This window comes from Gadus morhua, chromosome 21, assembly GCF_902167405.1.
Source record: "Gadus morhua chromosome 21, gadMor3.0, whole genome shotgun sequence".
In the NCBI taxonomy this organism is placed as follows: domain Eukaryota; kingdom Metazoa; phylum Chordata; class Actinopteri; order Gadiformes; family Gadidae; genus Gadus; species Gadus morhua.
In genome coordinates, this window is record NC_044068.1 from 17,419,121 (window position 1) to 17,437,082 (window position 17,962).

At 43.6% G+C, this 17,962-nt stretch overlaps 1 protein-coding gene across 1 annotated transcript in view; it reads right to left on the reverse strand.

The window, feature by feature from the left end:
* Positions 1-17,962, reverse strand: part of nmbr (neuromedin B receptor) — a 33,633-nt gene that overhangs the window by 9,157 nt on the left and 6,514 nt on the right. Inside the window, exons 2-3 of the mRNA XM_030345660.1 lie at positions 14,827-14,968; positions 13,732-13,941 (exon numbers count right to left, since the gene is read on the reverse strand). Coding sequence (XP_030201520.1) covers positions 13,732-13,941; positions 14,827-14,968 — 352 coding nt within the window. The remainder of the gene's footprint in view (positions 1-13,731; positions 13,942-14,826; positions 14,969-17,962) is intronic.

Genomic DNA, 17,962 nt, shown 5'->3' on the forward strand with positions numbered 1-17,962 from the left:
GCCACATAAAATCTTTAAACCAAGCCTCACAAAAATCATCAAACAGAATTTGTGAAATATTGGCCAATAAAGTTTCAGCAGTTAGCCCATTTTTCTTATGTGACCATTTTGTTATTGTATAAAAAACCATACAAATATTATTAGGTGGATACAAATACCCCCCACTACCCATAAACCCAAATTGTGGTACTGCACCCAAAGCGCTATTTAAAAAAAATATGAACTAGCCTTATTTCTCCTTACTAGATTGACCTGGACTCAATATTCTTTAATCATATTAATCTCTAAAATCAGACGCATCTTTTTCACCCTGGTCTTCTCCACAATTTTTTTTTACTTTTCCAAAAAATTTCATAGAAAGGCCAAACGTCCACAGTCTCAACCCATTTAGCCTATATGGCCATTTTGTTATTGTATAACTGCCATATGGCTATTTTTAGATGGATTACATCAAAATGTTCAGATCTGTACTATTTAGGAAAGCCCTGAATTCTCTTTGAAATGTGTGCTTGAAGTTTTCTGGATGTTGTGTGCTTATCAATCAACATTTTAACCATGTGAATGAGGCTTCATGCAGTCCAGGAATGTAAGTGGTTGTTTTTTCAGTTTGTGATCACATCATAGTCCCTTCCAAACTGTTGAGGAGTTGTTTTCTGAGAAATTATCCAGTTTCTCTGAGCAGTTTGGCAGTTTGGCCTCCTCGATCGCATGGCCAAAGCAAGCCGCCTGAGCCTTGCTGTGATCCCGGGTCTGCTATTGTTAGAAATCACTACAGCTTTCCCCACAGGAGGCCGTCCTAATAGTGTCCCCAGTTCCTCTGCCGCTTCTCTGCGGCTCTGATTCTTTGGCAGCGTGTTCAGAAAGCGGTCGTTTCTGGCTGTGCGCCTAGATGCCGGGGTCTCGGCGATCAGTCCTGCCTTGCCGTCGGGGCGGTGGTCCAACCCAGGCGACTGGGAACATGAAGGGTCCACACATGAACACGTATTCTCAAAGCTTTCTCAAAGGACTTTGCAATTCCTCCCTCATAAGGGGGATGAGGCCCGTCTGGCACGGAGGACGTCATTCCCGTTAGGAATAAATAATGCGCTTGTGTTTATTTGTTTAATTCAGAATATGTTTGTTTCATCAGACTCATTGTATTCTGTTCGATCTTTCATTTAGTTTTGCAGCGACTCTTCAGGCCCACGCTGTTCCAACGAAGTGAGGTATTTTCTTGAGGAGTCACAGTGCAATCAGAGGAAGGTATTCAACTATACAAACGGTCTATTGATCCCGCCTAGAGGCAGCGCTGCAGCCATTCCTATTGAAACAAACATTTCATGTACCCTTTCATGCCGGTGTCTTTGCAGGTTAAGACAAAAGGACTTTATAAAGTAGGAGCTCACTTTTTGTCTGAGAGAGCGGGACAGAGAGAGAGACAAAAACTGAGGATGATAGAAGTCCATGGACAGAGAAATTACGAGATTTAAAATCGTACATATTGTTGTCAAAAATTTGACCGCTTCATATTTCCCATGCATAAGCCACCACAACATATTATCAACATCCCATATGTTGGTATGTAGAGAGTGACAGAACAAAAACGAGAGAGAAAGGAGAGGGAGAGAGTGAACCGATATTGATGAGGATTTGCACCCGAAAAGGTTAGAAATATCCACTAACCTTCTCCTCTAGTTATAGCCTAAGGCTTTGAAACACCTACACACAAGCATTCAGACATACTAAAACACACACACACACACACACACACACGCACACATACACACACACAATTGTACATGCTCACAAACATACACACACTCACACGCACACACGTGCACATAAGCACACACAGACCCCACTCACACACACATAGGAAGACTCCCTGTATAGTAACAATAACACACAGACACAAGACAAACACATCATCCTCTCAAAGGTCACCCCAGCGCTAGAAGTGCTTTTGCGTGTCTCTGAGAGTGTATAAAACAAACGTTGCACTCCCCTGGAGTACTGCTTCTCCCAACCTTTGCACCGATGTCCAATAGTAACCAAACCCTGAAGGCTTTGATAGAGGGCAGGAACCCACAATGAGTGAACTTGGGTACACACTCGTACTACATTCACAGCGGTCTGTGAGCGTTACGAGGTGCAGAACGATCCGAGGACGTTCCAGTCGTCCCAGATACTAAGAGAGGGCTGTGCTTCTCCTGTTCCTGCCATTAACTCTCCCTTAATCCTGAACGACGACACATATTTAAATTATATGCTTGCAGCGTCAAAAAAGGCTTCGCTTATTAATATTTCAAACTCGCCTCAATGCTTAACACTTACAACATCACAACAATAACAACCGCATCACCGTGTACAGCCAGCAGTTTTGGGATGTAGCCTTGTGGTTGAGTAGGCATTAAATATTTATATAAATATTAAATGCTGCTGCCGGCTTCAGTTTCATTCCTCCGCTCCTATAATGTTTCAATACAATTTTATTTCTAATTTCGCTACTTTGTGAAAACAAGGTTATGCCGAGGTAATTTACGCTTTGTTTTTTCCAAATTGACTAGACCCAAAAAAAACTTTTATGGATGCTCATCCATAAACGCTAAGTTATGAAAACGCTAGCTATGTTTCAAATCAACGTTTAATAACTCTGGAGTTTGCCGAGATCATTTCTGTTTTTCATTTTTTTTACTAATCTACAGGACCGTTCGACCAATTTTGATACTTATACAAATAAAACAAGTAATGCTGAGATAATTGATCAGAGTTTGAAATCAAAATTGTACAAATCAAAATAACTTAACTAATGAGAGAGACTTTCCACAAGGATCCTGATTAGAATAATCCATTGGTGGATTACACAGTCATAGTTGCCTTGTGTAAACGTCCATACTTTATGTGGTTTTGAACTTTATCACAACCCTGATGATCACACACACACACACACACACACACACACACACACACACACACACACACACACACACACACACACACACAGCAAATCGACACACAATTACAAACACACAGACACACACACAAACCTATACGCACAATTGCACACAAACAATTACATTCTCTTTCACACACACACTCTCCCACCAGCAGATGGAGGGAGCTGGTACGTGCGTGCGCGCCCCTCTGGGGCCGTGCGTGGCCAGCTTCCATTATAAACACATTACAGACAGAGTGGCGCCATTACCCCGGCCCTGCATCACGGCTGCCAGGCCCGGTGCGCCCCCCGCGCCACGGGACCCCAGGGACCCCCGGGACCTCCGGGACACCAGGGGGCCCCGGGACCCCCGGGACGCCTCATTGGCTCAATCCCCGCTCCGTCACATCTGCATGTCATCCATCATCACAGTGTAATCTAGGATGGTTTTACTGGATATTATCAAAGGATATTATGCCTCTCTCTCTCTCTCTCTCTCTCTCTCTCTCTATCTGCACTCCAACACTTTTAGGGCAGTACTTTTTTGGGGGGGAGCCAGGGCAGGAAACCAGAAGCTGCAAGGGGGCGGAGTCACGGCTTGTTTCCTGTTTAGTCTCCAAGATATTCTCCAGAAGAAAACTAAATTGATACATGTGGACGACCGTTGAGAGGAAGGTTTTAACACGTGTGTTTATAAAGGGGCCAGTTTCACGATGTTGATTTGAAACCTTTAAAGACCACTGCTGGCCGAGGTTGGGTTTCTCACGACGCGCTTACACAAATATGAAGCGCCCATATTTGGTCTTATCTGCCGTCAGACTTCAGATATTTCAGAGGGTTTGTGAGACCAGGTCTCTAATCATGGATAGAGAGAGGACGATATTTTTTTTTATTTAGTCTTTCCTGTATTAGTACTGTACACTGTAACATTTAGGTCATTTAGCATAAGCTTTTTTCAAAGCAACTTACAACCAATCATACGCAGACGGCGGAGTCACCCATGCAAAGCGACAGCTAGCTCCTTGTGAGTGTGTCTTACCACATCACCTATTCACATGCAACCGGGTGTTTACAGGTGGAGGAGGGGGGTGCAAAGCTTTACTTATAATAGCCCTGTATCCCAATTATCGTTCTGAAAGGGTTGCACGAAGGATACTGAGACATCTTGCGAAAAAACTTGCAATAAAGGGCTTCAAACATAAGTCTAGCAAACTCACACATTGATTGGACAATCACAATCCCGCCACTAGTGGTGCATTCATGTTGAAATAAACGTCCTGGATTCAGACCCTTCTATCAGCGAGGCTGGGAGCCCTCCCAGCAGGGACGAGAGAGGATGCAGCACGCTGCCTCAACCTCAGCGGTGTGAAACACTCTGGAACACTCCACAGGAGCCATGAGAGGGGAAAGCTGTTTCCCTCTGCCCACATGACAGCCTGTAGGCTGAGAGGGGCCGGCCTGTTATTATGAACTATAAGTCATTGTTCTGTTCTTCTGCAGTTCTGCCATGTCACCAGTTGGCCAACCTGTGTTTTTTTTTTTAAACATTTATTTTCGTAGTAGGAAACGCAAAAGGGACTCCAAGAATCTCCCTTTTCTTTCGAGTCACAATGTGGAACTATGTTGACCTGACCTGAACAGGCTCAGAAACCAACGATTGCATCAATCGTCATATGACTTCACTTCACTTTGCATTGGAAGTGTTGGCGCATGCATCACTGTTTTCCCATAGAATCAGACATGCAAGCAAAACAAGCGCATCACATTGCATCCTCACTATTGTTCTGATTGAAGCTCACTCCTCTAAAACACACTGCCTGCACTTTGAATTATTGACGGGGCCTCAATTTTTCCTCCATTCCTTTCTGAAGGAGGTATGTGAGCGCAATCGGAGTGCACAACTGATTGTCAAGGGTTTGATTTATATGTATTTGATTTTTTAATACATTTTTTTGCCACCGGCGCACCCGGTGGCTGACTTCTATTGATATGCTGGAGCAAACGTTCTCCTCCAGCTGCTGTCGGTGATCATCTATCAGGTAGGTTTCTCGTGTGTGAGGTCCCGGGTTCAAATTGAGTTGGTAGTTTACACAAACACACAACTAATGTGGAAGTGTTGAAGACACACACACGTACACATGGTCAGAGAGAAAATGACACACACACACACAAATACACACATTGGAAAAGGAGGCTCATGAATGAACAAGCCGAGAAATGATTCTATGAATAGGGAAGGGGAATGATCCAAGCCTCAGAATTCCTCTGATTGCGGCCATTGTAGCTCTTCTTCCTTTCAGCTCTCTGTAGTTCGGTGGGTTCAGACCAGGCACAAAGATTGTTTTCCATTATTTAGTTTCTTTCTCTGATTACGATATTTTTCTCTTAATTAAAATGTCTATTTCTCTTTTTTTTAATTCTGTAAGGAAATCGGCTAGCCGAAGCTACCGGCCTAGCGCCGGAATGGATTACCGAAATGCTAATTTCAGTTGATTAAACCAGACGTTTGTAGTTAGGCGATCGTTTTTCTTTTGCTGGACTGCACTGGGATTTCGGAAAACCAAAAAACAATAAAAAACAAGGCTCACTTCGGTCTCAATCTATCCCCAGAATTTCAAGAAGGGAACCACAAAAAAATTATCCTCTCACTATCGTCAACACAGATCGATTACCTGCGATGCGGAAGTTTCGGAAATAAAGAAAAGTGAGGTGATTAGAAAGGAATTGAAAAATGTAGATTTCAAACGTTTTTGTCACAAATGGGTGTGTTATGCATTCATCAAAGATTGTGTTACAAACACTTTCATGAAGTGGGTCTCTTGAGTCCAGGAGGGTGAGTTTTATGAAGGTTCCCCCTCTCTCACACACACATGCACACATACAAAGAAACATAGACACGCACACAAAGACACACTTACACATGACATATTGTACTCTCATGTTCTTGAAGGAGCCTGTTGTAAACAATCGATAGGCGTTGAAAGCCAATAAGTATCAACCTCTCATCAATACCCCATGTTCCCAATGTTCTTCTTTCCATCACCTCAATTAATGAGAGAGAGAACGTTTAGCGGCGCAGCTAACCCTGCACGCGTCAGCTGACAGATGATGATGATGTGTAGCAGACTCTGAGGACCGGAACGGGATTTAGCTACGGTGACTCCAGCGTGCTTATCCTGTTAATGCCCTACTTTCACACACACACACACACACACACACACACACACACACACACACACACACACACACACACACACACACACACACACACACACACACACACACACACACACACACACACAGCCACCCAAATACACACACACAGGAAATAAGCCTCTTTAAGGCCTATTCTAATTGGCATTAGGACTGCTTTTCAATGTCTCTCATCTCTTGTTCTTTTCTTTAAATCAAAAGGCCATTGTCTCTCTCTCTCTCTCTCTCTCTCTCTCTCTCTCTCTCTCTCTCTCTCTCTCTCTCTCTCTCTCTCTCTCTCACACAAACAAATCTTTCCCTGCATTATACCTCTCCCATCTCTCATACAAACACACAGGCACACACACATACAGAGAAACATAGAAGCGCACTCAAGGACGGATCCTGTTGTAAACAATCGAAAGGTGTTGAAAGCCAATTAGTATCAGCCCCTCATCACTACCCCATGTTCCCAATACCCTGTTGTTCTGTCCATCACCTCAAAGCCATCCCCTCAGAGTGACAGGTTGGCACTCTGAGGGGCATGCACATGCATGCACAAACAAACCACACACACCCAGCCCCCTATCCTCCTCCTGCCTCCTCTTCATCTTCTTCTTCTCCTCCTTCTCTGTATTCCACTTCTCCTCCTTCTCTGTATTCCACTTCTCCTCCTTCTGTGTATTCCACTTCTCCTCCTTCTGTGTATTCCACTTCTCCTCCTTCTGTGTATTCCACTTCTCCTCATTCTCCTCTTCTATGTATTCCACTTCTCCTCCTTCTATGTATTCCACTTGATTTTGATTTTAGTTTATTTAACCTCAGAAAACACATTGAGGGAAAAAAACCCTCATTTACAACTTCTCCTTCTATGTATTCCACTTATCCTCCTTCTCCTCCTTCTATGTATTCACCTTCTCCTCCTTCTCTGTATTCCACTTCTCCTCCTTCTCCTCTTCAATGTATTCCACCTTCTGGTTCTGCTTGTTCTTGAAGGGTTTACAGATGCTTAGCCCAGGCATCAGTCCAAACACCTCCAGCCAGCCAGTGCTACCACGTTCAGCATAATGTCCACTATATAAGCCATTGTTGGCGTTTGTTAGGTTGAAGTAGGGTCTTGACCCTGAGAACCCTTAGGTGGATGGAAGGCTCCGGAACATGGGATTGAATTACTCTCGGCTCCGTTACATCACGTACGTACGATGTAACTCAAGGAATACTGAGGTGGATATTTACGTGAGGTGAAAGCTTTTTTGTGTGTTATGGAGTGTTATGGGAGATTGTTTTCACATGGTTTGATTTGGTCGTCACGTGTTTTGACATGATTTTATTTTGGACATGGAAGTAAAATACCTTTCTGGAATCTGATGTAGGGACACAAAATCACCTTAATTAACACTAATAAGTGCATACCATGCTACTTCAACAAATTTCAAACATAGTGAAAAATGATCCACGGTGAAAACAGACTCAGCTTTGATGTCCCAACCCAACCAGAGCCAGCTTTGATGTTGTTACGTGGGAGTTCTTCCCTCCTAATGCACTAAGAAGGACCTAGAGTTTGAACGACGCTATACAAAATCTTTACTTGGCTCGCACTGCTGATATATTTTGTCAATACTGTCGCGCATCATGGTCTGAGTGGAGCTCATCATAAATGTAAGAGTCCCTGTCAAGCAGGATGGATCCGAACCGTGGACAGCGCCAGCGCTGGAGTCTATGAGCCATCGGCCTTATTAAAAATACATAGGTGGTGCTAAAAATGCAATGTGGTCGGACAGAGATTCAGCTGGGCCGTCATGTGACATAAATGAAAGCAGAATCACAGGGGTGAAGTGATTCCAATGCCAGCATTCAGGTTGGTTACTAAAGGTCGGCGTGTATGAAATGGGCTGATTCGCTACAGAGACTTGTCCTGGTGAGGACGGACGTGCTTCAATGTCATAATGAGGGTGCAGGGATGCATCCTGATGTTCAGATGGGTCGAGAGAGAGAGATGGAGTGTGTATGAGAGAGAGAGAGAGAGAGAGAGAGAGAGAGAGAGAGAGAGAGAGAGAGAGAGAGAGAGAGAGAGAGAGAGAGAGATGGGAGAGCGAGAGAGAGAGAGAAAGAGAGATGGAGAGACAGGTTGGAGAGAGAGAGATAGAGGGGGGAGAGATAGAGAGAGATAGAGAGACAGGTGGGAGAGAGAGAGATAGAGGGGGGAGAGATAGAGAGGGGAGAGAGATGTAGATTAAGAGAAACAGGGATGACTCTGCAGCCTCATTTTAAATAGCAATAAATCAATCCATCCGTGACCTCACAAATGGGAGTGTCCACCTAGATGTATTGCGCAGAGATCACTCCCCAGTTAGCTCCCTGGGGGAGGTTCTAGTGGACACGCCCACTTGTGATGTCACTGGAGGAAAGGTTTGACATAGAACTCAAATTTCTAATCAACCTCGCTCCTGGAGGTAGAATTTAATTCAAGTATAATTATAATGTCAACTTGCAGTGATTCCTTCTGTGCTCTCATTATCAATTATAAGGGGGTATGGTTACTCTTCCATTATGTATGATTAAATTGAATGTGTTTGGTCATAATAGACATGAGGGTGAACATAATGTTTTTTTTCTTAATTATCGCTCCACTAATTCGTGCCCACTGTGTTCCCGAGCCTATTACCCTGGTATTACAGTCTGGAGGACAGGCCTACATTAGACACTAGGGAGAACCCAGGGGTTGAGCAGGATGTCCTGATAGGTAATAGACAGGAGGGGGTCCTCCTTCCAGGCGGGTTAAGAGGCCAAGAGATGCTGTGTTGGAAGACTTGAAAATGTGTGACCGGTCAGATATGTCCAATTCAGGACAGCGAAAGACAGTGAAAGATAATATATAAGGGGTGATGATTGATTAATAATGAGTCATAAAGTCAGTTTGATCAACTGCACTTGAGTTTTCTTTGACGAATAACTTCAACCATGCCATAAACTGAGCCATTTGAAGTTTGAAATTCATGTGCATCTGTCTCATCGGTCAACTATAGTGTCGCTTGAAACCAAACCAAACAAAAAAACATAAAGGATAAATTAGTATAGATAAATATATTACGATCTAACCCTAGCAGAGCCACATCCAGACCACAGTAATTATTTTCCAAATGTATTTTGTAGCAAGTAATGATGAGCCAACTATGAATGTATTGGAGTCAGTGTGTTACTTTACACTGCTGCACACACGGACACACGCACACACACACACACACACACACACGTACACGCACACGCACACACACACACACACACACACACACACACACACACACACACACACACACACACACACACACACACACACACACACACTTCCTTCATGATACGTCTTCATATCAATGGCAATCCCAATAATAGTGATTGATCATTCCCCCAAAAGCCATACTTTACTACTTTACTTCAATCAGTATCTCTAATAAATTGAAAATGCAACTTCTGGCATCAAGGCTCAGAGTCCAAGGCTGATTCATGGACCTAATGTTAATGAACAGCCCTCGTTCCAAAGAACTAAAAGAGTAATATGAGACCTGCTCAGACAATACAGGGTGGCGGAGAGAGGGCCATGCACACACTTCATACACTGCAGTTCACAAGATAAGATCAACTTTCTGGAATTGATTTTATACCTAGAGTCTGGAAGATATACTAAGAATGGCAGACACATGCTTATCTGAAGAAGTGCAGCCAAGAGAATCAAGCAGAGGAGAAGCAGAGGAGAGAAGAGAACAGAGAGAGGAGAGGAGAGCAGAGAGAGAGGAGAGAGAGAATAGGAAAGAGAGAGAAGAGAGAGAAGAAAAATAATATAAGAGGAGAGAGACAGGAGGAGAAACGGAAGGAGAAAGAAGAGGAGAAGAATAGAAGAGGAGAGAGAGAGTAATAGAGAGGAGAGGACGGAGGAGGGAGGAGAGATAAGATGATAGGAGAGAAAGGTGAACACTAGCTTTCGGGTAGCGGTGGTAAGAGCAGAACGAGAGACAGCCGATTGATGGTAGGGATAAAACCAACGGAACAAGAAAATGGACGCCCAAGAGATTTACACTTGAAGTGGATTAAAGTTTTCTGGCACCACTGTCTTCATTACTTCTCTTCCGGCGTCACATCCTGGTCAAGGACCCCCCTGGAATATTATGGTCTGTCCAAATGTTTCGCCGTCAGCCCTCACCCATACAACAGGACAATGTGGCTACCTCAGGCGAACCAAAGGCCCAAGGTGGATACAAGATTCAGACCGCTGCTGAAGACGCACCGTCAAGACAAATGTTTTCAGCAGAAACCTTTTCATAAAGTAGAAATCCAACGGAGGGGGCTTCAAGTCCCACCTTTGAGTCAACCTGAAAAGTTTGCGAAAATGTCTGAAGGCTGAGTCTTAGTTGTATGACAAAACGGAATGTTATGATGTCCTTATGAATAACATTGTACACTGAATGAATGATTTCTCATGTTATATTGTCCATAAAAATTAAAAAATCTAGTGAATTCTGGTAACAATTGCTTCTGGTTGATCTATACCACATAATATGGCCTGTTACATAAATATATTATGTATGTATTTTATGATGTCAGTTTTACGTTAGAGATCTTTTTATTGAATGTATATTTGGATTATGTTGTGATAAATAAGTGTCTATTTAAATAAACAATAAATGTGATTAGTTTGAAATTTAATTTAATTTCCTTTCGTTTGAATGATCATTCACTCACTCAACTAGCTTTGAGCCCAAACGCCCAACCACTTATCGTCTGAAACGGAAGCAGCTCATATTCATATCAGGCTTACCATTAAACTTATCCTAACTCTCCTAACCTTCACTTATTTCAACGGTATCTTACACTTGAAGCCCAAACACGACTAACTGTAACCTGTTGGAACGCTGGAAACTATTGGTGGATTATGATCTGCGAATTAGTTGACGGTGAACTTACAGTAATGCTGATGTAAATGACTGTTTGCATTACTCTCTCCCTTTCTCTCTCTCTTTTTGTGTTCATGCATATTCAGCTTGTGATTTCATGTAAATTCCAGGTAAACATACCTTGTGAGCTAGCACATTTAACAAGGAAGCCCCACAGCAGTTTGATCTCTCTCACCCTCTCTCTCTCTCTCTCTCTCTCTCTCTCTCTCTCTCTCTCTCCCTCTCTCCCCCCTTCTCTCCCTCTCATGTAGTGACCGACGATGCATATGTGTGTGTTTGTTTGTGCGTTTATGTGTGTGTGGTAAATGTGCGTCTGGCTGGCTCCATCTGCTCTGTGTGAGAGCGTTGACTCATAGTTTGTTCGTCAGCGGTCCTCCAAACCTCGGGGTTGGCTAAGGGCACGCCCGCAGCAGCTACGTGGTCATGAGGTTGAGACCACCACTATGTTCTAGAGATAAAAATACATTTGGAAACTAAATAAGGTTGCATGAAAAGTCAGCAGTTGAGAACTTCTCTTAGATGAGTTCATGCTTAACTCATTTCAGAAAAGTGAAATGAGTGTCCGCTGTGTGTGACATCCCAAGCAACTGAACCCTCGCAACTAAAACCACACTATTGATCAAACCCTGGCTACAGCCCTGCTCAGGGTACGAGAGGCAAGTGCCCCCGTCGTACTTATATTCTCCTAGCGACCATCTTGGTTCCATCTTAGTTCGTAATTCTTCCATCATGGTTCCTAACAGCAGCTGAGGGGGTATTCAGCTGCTGCCAACCAGCTAGCAATTGGAACCAAGATCTCTGCTTGGTAAATGGGGCCCATGCTCCTGCTGGCTGAACTTATTCAGCTAGTTTAGCTCTTAATGTTTGGGGTATTATTTACTTTTCGTACTCAGTGTTTGTTTGAATGACAATCCACTGTGACTTATTTAAGCCAACTAGCTTTTAATGCTCTGGTGTGATTCTGGTGTGATCACTGCAGAGCGAGCCTCAAGGGGAATCTGAACCCCAAACAAAAAGCACTCGGCCTCATGAAGACGACGGTACCCGCTGAGGTAACCCCCCCCCCGCTGCCACTCCAAGACATCAAGGTGATGCATGCCTGACTAAAGAGTTCAAACGATCAACCGTCTCTCATCACTGAGACGGGACCTGGAGCAGAGGCCACAGATGAGACAGACCTCACCTTCATGTGAATGGTGTTCAAGAAGGTTCAAGCCGGAGAGGAACGTCCTTACAAAGAAGAGGAAAGACGATGTACTTACGGTACCTACGATCAGAGTGTTTTCCTTCAGAAGACACTCAACCATGTTCTTTTTGCTAGGCCAGACACTAATAAACGCCTCTGGGTTGAAATAGGATTCTTTGAAAGGGAGGAGGATGGATACTTCCTAAGATTTGAGGGTGGATTCGGGACAAAAACACATCCAAAAACATAAAGAGCACTGTATAAGGGTGCATGTATTTGGACTACAAAAGTGCCCTCAAAGAGAGGAGTCCCTTCACAAGACGGTAATGACCTCAAAGACCTGCCGTCTGATACACTGCCAATGCAGCGCAGCCTGGGTCTCCAATGGATCCCTAGTGGTGATCAGTTTTAGGGCCCTATCTTGCATCCGGCGCAATTGACTTTCTCACTGGCACATTTCTGAAGTTGTGGAAGAAAACCTTATGCCATGTGTGAATTAGGCCATATTATTTGGCCATAAACTGAGCCATTTGAAGTTTGAAATTCATGTGCATCTGTCTCATCGGAAACTGCAGACGCGCGGTCAAAATATAAACTTGTCAGATTCAAATGCGCTCATGGCTCTAAAAGGGGATGGGAGCTGGCACTCTCATTGGTTTATTGCACGTTACGCCCAAACCACACCTACGGGTAATTAGGCTACTTCAGACCAACCTTTTTAGATTTGCGCTGGGCGCAAGAGTCATTTTTGCGCCTGTAAACTAGCGACATCGACATAGAACCGCCCACAAAGCTACTTGCGCTTGGCGCTTCTCACTTGCGTTTCGGAACGTTAAAAATAGGGCCCTTAATGTGACTGTTCATGTCTTTGTCATCAGAACTCATCAGGTGAGACAAACAGGAAGTTGGAAGATAACGGAGACTGATGTTCATTCCCATGTTTTCTTACCTGGTATAATCATGGTCATCCTGATACTATTCTTATGCCTGTGGTAGCATCGTCTGTATTGATTTAATTTAATCACCTAAACGTCCATGCATAATTATTGTTGATGAATGTTTATTTGTGAATCGATAATATGAATTGTGCATTCCATGCTAGACTACATGCTATTTGCTGAAAAAAATCAGTTATCTTACTTTTTTTTGAATGATTATTGATCTGGGGATTAGATTACTAGATTACTAATCATTTGTTTAGTTCATGATTTTGTACATTTGGTATATAAAATACATGATTTGAGAACCCAGTCATTGACTATTGGAGTATGTCAGAGCAGTGCATTGAAATGTACCATTTCTAATTGTTTCAGTTTCATCCATTCCACCCTATGAAACCTGTGGATGAAATGATCTGTTAATAAAGTAATCTGAGTGCACCCCCTGTTTTACATCGTGATGAATTCCACCAGTGACCGACTCATCATCATGAACTCTCTGCTAACCGCTCTACATATGTGCGCTTTTGACGGCGGCGTTGTGCGTGTGCGTACCTGTCTCTTGGTGTGCTCGCTGACCTCGCCCGGCATGTTGTGCGCGCTGCGGACGAGGGTGCGTGCGATGTGGAAGTAGTACACGGAGATGATGCCGAGCGGGATGAGGAAGTACACCAGAAAGATCATCACCGAGTGGATCTTGGGGTGCATCTGATTGGACAGCGGGTACGGCACGCAGTTCACGAAGGTGACGTTACCGCTGTGACCCTGAGGAGGGGAGACATGGGAGGGGAGAGAGGGAGGAGGGGAGAGAGGGAGGAGGGTGGGGGGGTAGAGGTGAGGCAGTTGAGGGGGAGGGAAGGAGGAGATGGGTGAAGATGAAGAGAGGAGGGGAGGGATGGCAGGAGGATACGAGAGGAGATGAATAAGAGGAGGAGGGGAGGAGGAGAGGAGATGGAGCCGAGAGAGAAGGGGAGATGGAGAAGAGGTGGGGAGAGGAGAGTTGAGGGGACAGAAGAAGAGGAGAGCGATGGGGAGGGAGGGGAAAGGAGAGAAGAATGATATGAGGATATGAGTTGAGAGGAGTGGAGAGGAGATGGAGATGGAGGGAGGAGAGAAAAAGGGGAGCAAGGGGATTAAAAAAGAAGTTGAAAATGACGGATACAGACATCAAGAGAAATGATCGAACCGGCATTACGTGTGTGATCAGTGGAGACCATAAAACAGATGGGAGAATGGCATAATGGCGCCACTTCTAATTCATAATCTGAGCGTAATAAGATTCATAGGTGCAATGAGAGTAGTAAGCCTTATGAGACACTGTGGGGGAATGAAAGCAGACAGTTTGCACAAACTAATTTGGGTCTAAGTGATGCATCGTTCGTGTTTAGGATAAAGGATGAGGCTGCTGTGTATTTGAGGGGAACCAAGCACGGTTGTGGCACTTTAATAAACAAGTTTGTTAAAGTGCCACAACCGTGGCACTCTCTTGATGTCAGCTAATTGTTAATATAAAACACAATTAGCTGCTTAGTGGTAGAAGTAATAATAGTAGAAGCAGTATAATTCTAGTGGTTTTAGTTCTATTATTATCATCCTTGCGTAATAGTGTGTTTATTCGCTATGACAGCCAGGCTGTGATTGGTCTGTCACCTGCATGGAGACGACCTGGGAGAATATGGCTTCCGGGACCGCCAGCAGCATGGAGAGCAGCCAGATAGAGACCGCCTTCAGGCACGTCCACACCACCGCACCGGACGTCTGGATGTCCATGGGGTTCACTATGGCCTTGTACCTGAGAACACAAACACACACACACACACACACACACACACACACACACACACACACACACACACACACACACGGTCAGGTCAATTAAGCTAATTGCATTGACACTTTGATTGATGATTGATTGATTTAAATTATTTTAAATCAAACACAAAACAGCCCAAAGGCTTATTTATATTAGGTCGACTGGTAGTGTAAGCATATATATAGGTGTTTGTAGGTGTATCTGTGTGTATGTGTTAAAGGTATATGTACATGACAGTGAGGGAACAAAGTAAAATATGACATTCCAATCACACCTTCACAAGTCATATAAACATACATTTTGAAACAATCTAAAATAGACGACCATAATAAATAGAGTGACTGTCTGCTGTTCAACGATTTCTTTAAGGCTGTTCTAAAACTGACAAAAGAAACAATTGTCCTCATACCAGCAGGAACCCAATCAATAAAACGGCATAAACACATCATGAAATCCCTGTTGAGTTTCTCGCCATGTTTGCACATTTCCGCAATAGAATTCCAAAATGGCAAAAATGGGTAAAACAGAAATCATTAGCTAATTTCCTTCCAAATTGTTTTCTGATGACGTTAACATGTCATTCCCATTGGTTGGCCGGACATTCAAACCAATGATGTCATTACATGTTCTTGTGCTCTGTACGTGTTCTGTACATGTTCTTCCATGTTTAGTCATATGATTCTATGCTACACTTCCAAATGTCACGAGAGGAGAGAGAGAGAGAGAGAAAGAGAGAGAGAGAGAGAGAGAGAGAGAGAGAGAGAGAGAGAGAGAGAGAGAGAGAGAGAGAGAGAGAGAGAGAGAGAGAGAGAGAAAGGGAGAGAGAGAGAGAGAGCGAGAGAGAGAGAGAGAGAAAAAAAAAACATACAGTGTTGTATGTTGTCAAAATAAACACACAACCTTACACACACAAAAACATACTGGCAGGTGAGCAGCAGGGATCCTGAGGCAACAGCTGTATGGGTACAGTTTCCCAGAGTGCATTGCACACAAGCGCAACAGACAGAGATAGAACCACTGGGCACCAAACCAATAATTTTTTGGCGACATTGCGCCTCCCTTTTTAAGTTTTCTAGCTTTAAATGTATCTGCTGAGACACATGCAAACACATCAACACATGCACATAAAAAAAAACCCCGCAACCTACACACACATAGCACACAAAAACACACAGAGACCACAAACCCAGCCTAGCCCATGTAGCCTGTTTTCTTGTGCTTTGCCCCCCTGCGGTACTCAGAAAGGCTGGGTTCTGCGGGATAACGTAAAGGTCAACCCATCAATAACATTATGTAGGCAGTGACGACCCCAGCAGGCTAACGTTAGTCAACGGGAAGGTCACAGGAAAACGATCAGCCTGACCTTTACCTACCTTTAAGGAAGCCCAGAGGGAAATACATCAAAAACGCAACCAGACGACCAAAAGAAAAGTACGATTATAGAATAAGGTTCTGTATATTCGGGTACTGTGTATGCGTAACTTTTGTTATCAACATAGCATACGTGTTTTACAGAATCCACCAAAGAATTACGAAAAACAAACAACAGACAATCTAATGTTACGTCTACGTTATCCACAATAGACTAAGTTGCAGGTTTACCGGAAACCTTATCTTTTCCTAAAACGTAAACGCCATTGGAAATGAGATTTGCTTTCAAAATTTCTCATTTAGAAGATGCTTTTAAGAGACCTCCAAGTGAATTTGAAGAACATCAACATGAACAAGTAGACTGCAATCAATATAGTGCCAACTGCAAATTGAAGTGATTTAAGGGCTGATGAAGTTTCCAGAAGAAACTAGATACGAGTTGTTTTTCTATAAACTAAGTGCTCCTCAAAGTACAAGTTAACCCTCGCAAAGCGAGTACGTACAGTTAAAATATAACCAGCAAATATTAGAAATATCATGCAATATTATATAATTTAAAACATTTTCATATTTCCATAAAATATTATTATGATAAAACAAGATATTTTTATTGTGTATTTTTTATAGAATAAATGATGATATCCTCAAATCATGGTTGGACTTAAAATGGATTTAACTTTGAGTTGTACCGTCCAATTAGCACGCATGCTAACGGATTGGCATAAGGTTCCAAAAGGGTGAAAGGCACAACATTAAGAAGCTGCCTTGTTGCTCTGCTTGGTGCTAATGCAGGGCTAGGCGCTACGTGCGGCGTACCCCCTGGTCATGATATCAGCTTGTTGATGGGAAACTAATTTCCTTGTTGCACAGCTGTGGTGGGCTCCTGCGGTGTGTCCGAAACCCTGAGGGCTCCTAATGAAGGCCCTTACGAAGCGCGGACCTGCTAACGAGCCCCGCGACGGCGACCCATCGGGCCTCGGAGCCGTTAAGCTTCTTAATATGCCAAATAGACTGTTAGCATAATGATCTGAGTGGTTTCTGGGGTGAGTAACCCTTCCTACCATTAGGGCACACGGGAACAACAACTTCCCCAATCCCCTCCCACCCAACCCCCGGGATGATTATCGATGCTGCGTTAATGTGACTCATGCTTTCTGTTAACCGGTTCAGCGATGTGATCTTTGTGGATCCAGATTTTGGTTTGGGTGGAAGGTGTAAGTGGGAATCAGGCCATGAAGCCATCTCCAATGTTGGAAATGTTGTCTCGCTGTTGTCACGTGATCTGAGGCTTAGCGGTCGGTGGGGATTTTACCTAAATTGACCTTCACCTGAAAACATACGATTTTACAAGGATACACTGTAATAGCTCAAAAGTAAAGCAGTGAAAATTACAGTCTTCTGTGGCTAGTCTCACACTTCAGACAAACTAAAGTCTGATGGCAGACCAACTCAACTCCAGGTCGCCAGGGTGTTTAATGTTGTCAAAATGTTGCAGGAGGCGGGGATCTGTGAATGCATGACTGGCTACATAAACTTAAACTTGAACGGGTCTGGTCAATTGTATTAAAAAGTCTGTTAAAGTTTCAAATCAACACCATGTCA